We start from the raw sequence: 10730 nt of genomic DNA, 5'->3' as shown, positions 1-10730 counted from the left end.
GGGAAGTTTATTATTGGTTAGGATGCTTTTCACCGGCATTTCCTGTGCCCTGGGACCCATGGATTACACTTATGAAATAGTCACCCCTAGGAAGATAACAGATAAGGGCAGGGAAGACCCAGAAAGAAAAGTGGCCTACCTGCTCCAGGTGAGAGGCGAGAGCTTTGTGATCCACCTAAAGCGGAAGAGAGGGTTTTGTGAAGAACTTCCCCGTCTACACCTGATCCAAAGGCGTAGACTCCGCACCGCAGACACCGCCTTTACCCCATGACGCTACTGTGCTGGATCCGGGGAGGGTGAGCCGGGGCCCTGTGTCCCTCAGCACTTGTTTCCGCCTCGGGGGCATCATGACCTCCAGGAATCAGTTTATGGCATTGAGCCCATTGAAGCATCGGGACACATCCTGAGCACGTCCTGAACTGCGGGGAGGGGCAGCTCCAGAGCTCCTGCAGAGGGACCGCAGAGGACGGCCACGGAGCCAGAAGCGGGCGCAGAAAAGGAGAACGGAGGACAAAGGGCCGCTGGAACCCGAGGCCCTGGACTGCAGATGGCCCCACAGCAAGTACGGAGCTGTTGGTGGTGGTCGGCCACAGGCGCCTCCTCACGTGGGACAGCAACGTGACCAGGACAGTGCACTCGGTGACGGCCGCCCTTGCCCACGTGAACACCTACAGCCGGCAATCAGGCTCGGGGTGGTCCTGGTCGGCCTGGAGATCTGGACCGAGAGGGACCGGGTGAGGGGCTCCGGGCACTTGGCGAGAAGGGGAGCTGGCCCTGCGGGCGAGGCACGAAGCGGCCACCTCACAGTGGGCTCCGACTCGGGGAGCGCGGGGGGAAGCATTTCTCGGCGGGGCCTGTGCGCCCGGGCGCGCGGCGGGAGTCGAGGCTTTCCCGCACGAAGATCCCGTTGCCTTCGCGGCGCTGCTGGCCCACGAGCTGGGCCACAATCTGGGCATGAGGCACGACCACCCCGCTTGCCTCTGCCCTGAGCGGCCCTCCTGCCTCATGGGGCTCCCCGTCAGCTTGCGGGGGGGTTTCAGCAACTGCAGCTTGGGGGATTTCTACAACTTTGTGTACGCCCCACACGGCTCCTGCCTCTACAACAAGCCCGTGGCCGGGCCGCTGCCCAGGAAGCCCCGCTGCGGGGACGGGGATCATGGCGACTGCCTGGAGGCGGCCTGCTGCCTGCCCTCGTGCCAGAGGAGGCCGGGCTCGGACTGCGCCTCGGGGCCCTGCTGCAGCAAGTGCAGGCTAGTGAAGGCCGCCACGCCCTGCCGCCCCAGCGTGGACGAGTGCGACCTCCCCGAGTTCTGCAGTGGCGTGACCCCGCACTGCCAGCCAGACAGCTACCAGCAAGACGGCGCCCCCTGCCGGGGCGAGGGCCGCTGCTACCGCGGCTGCTGCCGGAGCCTGCGTGGCCAGTGTGAGGCGCTGTTCGGGGCGGGCTCCCGGGCGGCCCGGCCCAGCTGCTACCACCTCCTGAACACGCGGGGGGACCGCTTCAGGAATTGCGGCGACGGCCAGCCCGGCCTGAGCAAGGCCTTTGTGGCCTGTGAGCCCCAGCACGTCCTGTGCGGGAAGCTGCTGTGTGAGCACGTGAGCAGGCTGCCCCGGATGCGGAAGCACCACACGCTGCTCCAGATCCCCCTGGGGACGTGTGGTGCTGGGCGGCCGACCTGTTCGAGGACTTGGCTGTGCCCGAGGGCGGGGCCGTGCAGGCGGGCACCTGGTGCGGCCCACGCCAGGTCTGTGTGAACCGCACGTGCTCCGACGCGAGAGTATGTGTCACGGCCGAGGGGTCTGCAACTACCTGGAGCACTGCCACTGTGACGCCGGCTACTGCTCCTCCCGCGTGCGAGGCCGAGGGCCCGGGGGGCAGCGTGGACAGCGGCCCTTCTCCGGAAAGCAGGACTTCCCTGGATGTCAGAGAGCCTTATGTGGACATCAGAACCTTTCCTTTTAAGAGCAGTATCCGTTTTCATGAGGCAATGGCCTTATCTGCTCAAGAACACCCTTTTACAACTTCTCTAGAGCCCCTTACCCCTGAAGATTCCTCCTCTTCTGACTCCACCCCTCTCTCTTACCCAGACATCACCTGTCCTCCCATGCTTACCATCTATGAAGAAGAAAACACAGAAAACATATTCTTTGTCTGGATTTTGACTTCCATCATCTTCTTAGCCATCCTATTGACTTTGGTTTCCTTATATTTCTTCTATAAGACTAAGTCCAGGCACTCAGTAAAAGAGTCCTTACATGGGTTAGAGGAAGAGGAAGAGGAAGAGGAAGAGAAAGACACAAAATGAGATACAGGATGAGCACGTCATAAAGCAGAGGTACTAGGGAGGGGCAAATGGAGTTACATCAAGTAACTGGCCTCCCTGGTCTTCATGGCCTCTAGAGGAAACGGGAGAAGACCATAAATGAAAATGCAGGCTGGGAGTTTTCCAACCCTATCAATCTGGAGCTGGAAGAGTCTAAATAAATGAATAAAATTTTGTCCACACCTGACTTATTTCCTAAGAGCTCCAAGAATTTGGAACATTGTAGAAGGCTCAACAATTGGGCACAGAGGTGCCTTAACACCGTTTAAGAATAAGTATCCTAATATAGTGCATGACCAGAGGGGCCAATACTGACCTTCCATATCTTTCCTCACTGGAGGTACTTTAGACACATGTCTAATTTTTTCTTTTTCCTGCGGAGGCAATTGGGGTTAAGTGACTTGCCCAGAGTCACATGTCTAGAAAGTGTTAAGAGTCTGAGGCCAGATTTGAACTCAGGTCCTCCTAATTTCAGGGCTGGTGCACTATCCACTGCACCACCTAGTTGCCCTTATGTCTAATTTTTTTTTTTTTTTGATCAGTTATCAATAAGTGAGAATAGGCAATTAGGTTGCCCACTGGGTAGAAAAAATTGATTTGGAGTCACAAAGACCCATGTGATCTTGAGAACCTTCCTTAATCTTCCCTACTCTCAATTTCCTTATTTGTAAAATAGAAACAACAATGGCCTCCCTTTACAAGGCTGTTCAGAGGATCAAATGAAATGACCTGTGTAAAAAGCTTTGTAAATTTTAAAGATACACATTAGCTATCATTACTATCTTAAGTCCTTTTGATTTCCATTTACAAATTCTGTACTCATGTTATCTAGTAATCAGTAAGTTATTGATAAAAACATTAAGTTGACTTTCATGACTTTGATTCAGTCTTTTCAATCAATTCCAAATTAAATCAATTGCACTGTTAACTAGCTTGTATCTTTCTTTCATAATAAGACAAGGAAGCTGAGAGTCAGATGTTTACGTGTTTTTCAGTTGCTCCCAACTTCTCATATTAGAGTTATTGTTAGAGTTTTATTGGTAAAGATACTGAAGTGGTTTGCCATTTCCTACTCATTTTTGAAGTGGCTTGCCATTTCCTGCTCATTTTGCAGATAAGGAAACTGAGGAAAATATGATTGAGGGGCTTGTCCAGGGTCACACAGTTAGGAAATATCTGAGGCTGAATTTAAATCTTATTTTCCTTTCTTCAGGTCTGGCAGTCTATCCAGTGTGCCACCCAGCTGCTCCAAACCACCCCATATTACAGAAAAGAAAATATAGCCTTAGAGAAGTTATGCAACTTGCAGGCAGGGGGCAACATCATGCACAGAGTACTCATCTTGGAGTCAAGAAGATCTGAATTCAAATTTAGCTTAGATCCTTCCCAAGTATTATTCTGGGCAACTTGCATACTCTTTCTGTCTGACTTAGTTTCCTCAGCTCTAAATGGGGATCATAACAGCACCTACCCTCCCAAGATTGTTGTGAGAATAAAATTAGATCTTATTTATAAAAGCTTAACACAGCACATAATAGGCACTATATACATGCTTGTTCTCTCTCTCTCTTTTGGGGTGAGCATTTTGTTTTATTCCTTTGAGAAATAACTCATCTTGGATTAGTTGGACAGTTTAAGATATTTTTCTGTGTGAGATGTTGCCTCTTTTCCCTCAAAAGTATTTCATTTTTCCAAATACACATAAAAATAGTTTCCAACATTCATTTTTGTAAGATTTTGTGTTAGATTTTTCTCACTCCTTCCCTTACCTCTCCCACTCTAAGACAGCAAACAATCTGATATAGATTATGCACATACAATCCTTTTTAAACATATTTCCATATTGTCATGTTGTATAAGAAAAATCAGACTGAAAGGGAAAAAAGCAAACAAAGGGGAAAATACTAATGCTTTGATCCATATTGCATCTCCATTGTTCTTTCTCTGAATGTGGATGGCAGTTTCCAGCCCAAATCTATTGGAACTGTCTTGGATCATTGTATTGTTGAGGATAGCCAAGTCTATCAAAGTTGATCATCACATTATCCTGCTATTACTGTGCACCATGTTCTTTTGGTTCTGCTCACTTCACTCAGCATCACTTCATCTAAGTCTTTCCAGGCTTTCCTGAAATCAGCTTGCTTATCATTTCTTATAGAATAATATTCTAATATTCATATAACCATAACTTATTCATCCATTCCCCAGTTAATGGGCATCCATTCAATTTCCAATTCCTTGTTCCTACAACAAGGGCTGTTACAAACATTTTTGCACATGTGGGTTCTTTTCCCTCTTTTTAATCTCTTTGGGATACAGACCTAAGTAATATCGTTGGATCAATATACAGTTGGATAGCCCTCTAGTTCTTCTTTGGCCATAATTTCCACTCTTCTCCACAGAGCTGATATGTAGACGATTGCTTGCTTTACTAATTTGCTTATAGTATCACCCATGGTGTCTAATCATGAGCCCATTTTGATCTTATCTTGGTATATAAAATGTGAGATGCTTGTCAGTTCCTGGTTTCTGTCATATTGTTTTCTAGATTTCCCAGAAATTTTTTTTTTGGTCAAATAGTGAGCTCTTATTCCAGAAACTGGAGTCTTTGGGTTTATCAAATAGTAAATTACTATAGTCATTGACTATTGTGTTTTGTGTACCTAAACTATTCCACTGATGCACTACTCTATTTGTTAGTACCAAGTGGTTTTGATGACTGCTATTAATAACATAATTTTAGGTCTGACATGGCTAACCACCTTTCTTTGCAGTCTTTCCATTCTCAATTTTCTCCATTTTCAATATTCTTGACTTTTTCCAGATGACTTTTCTTAAAATTATTTTTCTAGCTCTGTAAAGTAGTTTTGGCAAATTGATTGGTATAGCACTGAAAAAATAATAGAAGTGTCATTTTATTATATTAATTCAGCCTATTCCATGAGCAATTGATATTTTTCCAGTTGTTTAGATTTAACTTTATTTGTGTGAAGGATGTTTTGTAATTTGTATTCATATAGTTCCCAGCTTTTTCTTGGCAGGTAAACTCCCAAATATTTTATATTGTCTATAGTAATTTTGAATGGGATTTCTCCATTTCATTGTTGGGTTTTGTTGGTAACATATAGAAATATTGTTTATGTGTTTATTTTATACCCTGCCACTTTGCTAAAGTTGTTACTTGTTTCTAGTAGTTTTTAGTTGATTCTCTAGGATTCTCTATATGTGCTGTCATGTCAACTGCAAAGAGTGATAATTTTGTTTCCTTGTTACCTACTGTAATTCCTTCTATTTCTTTTTCTTCTCTTATTGCTAAAGCTAACATTTCAAATACAATATTGAATAATAGTGATGATAATAGTGATCTCTAGTACAATATTGAATAATAGCATGCTTATTTCACTCCTGATCTTATTGGGAATCCTTCTAGCTTATCCCCGCTATATAGAATACTTGCTGATGGTTTTAGATAGATGCTACTTATCATTTTAAGGAAAAGCCCATTTATTTCTATGTTCTGTAGTGTTTTTATTAAGAATGGGTATTGTATTTTATCAAATGCTTTTTCTGCATCTATTGAGATAATCATATGATTTCTGTTAGTTTTGTTATTGATATGGTCAATTATACCAATAGTTTTCCTTATATTGAATTAGCCTTGTATTCCTGGTAAAAATCCTACTTGGTCATAGTATATAATTCTGGTGATAAATTTCTGTAATCTGTGTACTAATATTTACGATTTTTGCATCAATATTCATTTTCTTTATTTTGTTCTTCCTGATTCCTGACACAGGTGTGTCAAAAAATAATTTGTTAGGACTCCTTCATTGTTTTCCCAAATGGTTTATATAGCATTCTAATTAATTGTTCTTTAAATGTTTGGTAGCGTTCATTTACTGGCAAATCCATGTGGGCCTGGAGATATTTTCTAGGAAGTTTCTTGATGGATCATTGAATTTCTTTTGCTAAAATGGGGCTACTTAAATGTTTTATTTCCTCTTCTTTTCATCTGAACAATTTATATTTTTGTAAATATCCATTCATTTTTACTTATATTGTCAGATTTATTGGCATATAATCAGGCAAAATACTCCTAATTATTTCCTTAATTTCCTCTTCATTGGTGGTAAGTTTACCCTTTTCATTTCTGATACTGGTAATTTGGTTTTCTTACTTTAAAAAAAATATTTTTTATTATAGCCTTTTATATACAAAACATATGCATGGGTAATTTTTCAATATTGACCCTTGCAAAACCTTCTGTTCCACCTTTTTCCCTTCTTCTCCCCACCCCCTCCCCAATATGGCAGGTAGTCCCATATATGTTAAATATTTCTTACTTTTTTCTAATCAAATTAACCAAAGGCTTATCTATTTTTAAAATAAAATTAACTCTTAGTTCTATTCAACAGTTTTCTTATTTCCAATTTTATTAATTTCTTCTGGTTTTCAAAATTTCTAATTTGCTACTTAATTGGGGGGGATGTTGAAATTTGTTCTTTTTTTAGCTTTTTTAGTTGCATACCCAATTCATCAATTTTCTCTATTTTATTCATTTAACCATCTAGAGATCTAAATTTTCTCCTAAGATCTACTTTGGGTGCATGCCATAAGTTTTGGTATATTATCTTTCTCTTGGTTGATATGATTGTGTCTATGATTTGTTTTTTGACCCACCTGTTCTTTGAGATTAGGTTATTTAGTTTCCAATTAGTTTTTGGCCTATTTTTCTGTGCATGATTGGTCACTTGTCCAAAAATATATAGGGACGGTCAGAAATTACTTCATGACCTCAAGTCCAACACTGACCCCCAGTAGAAATGACCTGCCAGCTACTATGGGATTTCTTAAACTTTTTCCATTTGTGATCCCTTTTTCCTGAGAATTTTTTACATGACCCTGGGTATTATAGGTATATAAAATATGTATACAAATCAAACATTGATATTAAATTATAATTTTGGGACCCTCACAATCAGTTATGTGACCCCATATGGGGTCACAACTCACAGTTTAAGAAGCTGTGCTCTAAAACATGCATTAGTAGAAGCAGAGGGCACACTATTTGGAAGCTAAATCATTTGTTTTCCTGGTTATAAGGAGGGATCACTTACAATTTTTCAGATTCTTATGTGCCCCCTATTTGAGGGTATTCCATTTTCATCTGGGGTCTCATAATAGCAATTTCAGTTGTCATTGGCATGTGGCAGCCAAGGAGGACAAAAAGTATTCATGTTCTCTGAGAAAAGTGGGGACATCAGGGGCCCCTTGAAGAGAGAGTGTGAATACCCAGGATATTCTCTGAAGTCACCATCAGGTTAGAAGCTGAGCTTTTGGGATCAAGGAGGCAAGGCACTGGCCTGCCAAGAGGGACAGCATGGAACACAGTAAGGTATGGTGTGATCTTTGAGAACAGGAGGCTAGAACTGGATTCTTAGAGTTGGCAGGGCAACGGATGCCTGGTGCAGTGGGGGAGGGGTGTTTTATCTTGTTTAGCCCAGTTAAGGAAGGAGTAAGAATTGTTTGTTTGTTTTTTTAATCTTTTTATCCTGATCCTAGTTCAGGACTGGGGTACTCTTTGGTAGAGCCTTCTCAGGGGACAAAATAAGAGTAAGAATGGAGCCCGGAATGGTCCAAGAAACACTACAACTGTTGCTGTCCTAGGAAGGTCACAGAATCAGACCGTGGCAAAGACCAGAAGTGGAATCTGCAGGAGTCAGAAAGTGGCCAGAGGACCTGGGATCCTTTGCAGGCCACATGCAGAGGTCCGGGGGCAAGGACCATGTCATTAGAACAAAGGTGAGGCACTCAGGGACAAAATCTCAGGCATCACCAGCTGGTTCCTGTGGGCCATGTCTGTGGCTACAGCTCTAGTCTCACCAGTTACAGCCCCTGGTCCCTCTTCCAGGGAGCCAGGTCATGGATGAGAGGAGAAAAAAATATCCCTTTAATGGGCCTCAGATAAGTCTTGGACTGGGCTCATTCATCATTGGCCTGGAGATCATTTTTTGGTGGGTGGGCATCCTTCTCCCAGGCACATGTTATGCCCAGGAACATTATTCTTACTACGAAATAGTCATCCCCAAGAAATTAGTAACTTTCAAAAGCAAGGAGCAATCAATAGAAAAACTGTCCTATATGCTATTAATGAGAGGTAAAAGGCAGGTAATTCAGCTGAGGTTGAAAAGAGGCTTGTTCCTCAAGGACTTTCCTGTCTACACCTACACCCAGGAGGCCTTGGACGTGAATGCACCTTTTATCCAAGATGACTGCTTTTATGATGGGTACGTAGAAGGCGAGCTGCGATCCCTGGTGTCTGTCAGCACCTGCTGGGGCCTCAGAGGCATGATAGCTGTAGAGGAATTCGTCTACGGCATTGAGCCCATTGGCACCTCCAAGGATTTTGAGCATGTCTTATACTACATGGATGGGCATGTCAGAGGCTCCTGTAAGGTCAGTGGAGAAAATGCCCCCAAATCCACAGTCGGTCTGCATCCAATAGGGAATGAGGATTATAGCCATGGGAAAGAAGAGCCTGTCAACTACATCTGGTCCCACACCAAGTACCTGGAGCTGTTTGTGGTGGTCGACAACAGGCGCTTCCTAATGTGGAACAGCAACGTGACCAAGACGGTGCGCTCGGTGACGGATGCCCTTGCCCACGTGAACACCTACAGCCGGGCAATCAGGCTCGGGGTGGTCCTGGTCGGCCTGGAGATCTGGAGCGAGAGGGACCGGGTGAAGGTCTCCGGGGACTTGGGGGAAGTCCTGCGGACCTTCAACCACTGGCGAGAAGGGGAGCTGGTCCTGCGGGCAAGGCACGATGTGGCCCACCTCATAGTGGGCTACGACCCCGGGGAGCGCGCGGGGGAAGCATTTCTCGGCGGGGCCTGTGCGCCCGGGCGCGCGGCGGGAGTCGAGGCTTTCCCGCACGAAGATCCTGTTGCCTTCGCGGCGCTGCTGGCCCACGAGCTGGGCCACAATCTGGGCATGAGGCACGACCACCCCAATTGCCTCTGCCCCAAGCGACCCTCCTGCCTCATGGGGCTCCCCGTCAGCTTGCGGGGGGGTTTCAGCAACTGCAGCTTGGGGGATTTCTACGACTTTGTGTACGCCCCACACGGCTCCTGCCTCTACGACAAGCCCGTGGCCGGGCCGCTGCCCAGGAAGCCCCGCTGCGGGGACGGCGTGCTGGACGCGGGGGAGGAGTGTGACTGCGGGGATGGCGATCATGGCGACTGCCTGGAGGCGGCCTGCTGCCTGCCCTCGTGCCAGAGGAGGCCGGGCTCGGACTGCGCCTCGGGGCCCTGCTGCAGCAAGTGCAGGCTAGTGAAGGCCGCCACGCCCTGCCGCCCCAGTGTGGACGAGTGCGACCTCCCCGAGTTCTGCAGTGGCGTGACCCCGCACTGCCAGCCAGACAGCTACCAGCAAGACGGCGCCCCCTGCCGGGGCGAGGGCCGCTGCTACCGCGGCCGCTGCCGGAGCCTGCGTGGCCAGTGCGAGGCGCTGTTCGGGGCGGGCTCCCGGGCGGCCCGGCCCAGCTGCTACCGCCTCCTGAACACGCGGGGGGACCGCTTCGGGAACTGCGGCGGCGGCCAGCCCGGCCTGAGCAAGGCCTTTGTGGCCTGTGAGCCCCAGCACGTCCTGTGCGGGAAGCTGCTGTGTGAGCACGTGAGCAGGCTGCCCCGGATGCGGAAGCACCACACGCTGCTCCAGATCCCCCTCGGGGACGTGTGGTGCTGGGCGGCCGACCTGTTCGAGGACGTGGCTGTGCCCGAGGGCGGGGCCGTGCAGGCGGGCACCTGGTGCGGCCCCCGCCAGGTCTGTGTGAACCGCACGTGCTCTGAGGCGCCGCTGGCCGAGTGCGAGCCCCAGAGCACGTGTCACGGCAGAGGGGTCTGCAACAACCTGGAGCATTGCCACTGTGACGCCGGCTACGCTCCTCCCGCGTGCGAGGCCGAGGGCCCGGGGGGCAGCGTGGACAGCGGCCCCCCTCTGGAGAGCAGCATTGTCTCTCTGGCCGTCAGAGTCCCGATGTCCACTACAAACCCCCCTCCTACTCAAGCCGGCCGCTTAGTGGCGCCTGGAGCTGTTACCTCTGGCGCCAAACCTGACTTTTATGAGGAGGGTTCTGAATCGGCCCCTCCCAGCCTCAGCCCCACCTCTGAGAGCCCCCTTCCAGTGGGCACAAGCGCTCCGGAGTGTCCTAATAAATACAAAAAAATCCCAGCTATCGTTGTCGTAATCTCCGCCTTGATTGTCAATATCATCCTCCTCATGAGTCTGCTCGCTATTGTTTTTGTGCTCTTTTTCTCCCAAAGAATCCCTTGGCCAATTGCGGATGAAAATCGTACTGAAATCTGTGAAGCTTCTGAAAAAGTGAATCCACCTCCTCATCCCTAA

At 47.5% G+C, this 10730-nt stretch overlaps 1 protein-coding gene across 1 annotated transcript; it reads left to right on the top strand.

The window, feature by feature from the left end:
* Window positions 1-1780: 1780 nt before the first annotated feature.
* LOC141544633 (disintegrin and metalloproteinase domain-containing protein 1a-like) lies at window positions 1781-10730 on the top strand. The gene is made up of 2 exons (XM_074271053.1): window positions 1781-1922; window positions 8236-10730. The coding sequence occupies exons 1-2, from the start codon at window positions 1781-1783 to the stop codon at window positions 10728-10730; spliced, it is 2637 nt and encodes an 878-aa protein (XP_074127154.1).

This window comes from Sminthopsis crassicaudata, chromosome 1 (genome assembly GCF_048593235.1).
Source record: "Sminthopsis crassicaudata isolate SCR6 chromosome 1, ASM4859323v1, whole genome shotgun sequence".
Lineage (NCBI taxonomy): Eukaryota > Metazoa > Chordata > Mammalia > Dasyuromorphia > Dasyuridae > Sminthopsis > Sminthopsis crassicaudata.
This window is presented reverse-complemented; position numbering and strand designations above follow the sequence as displayed.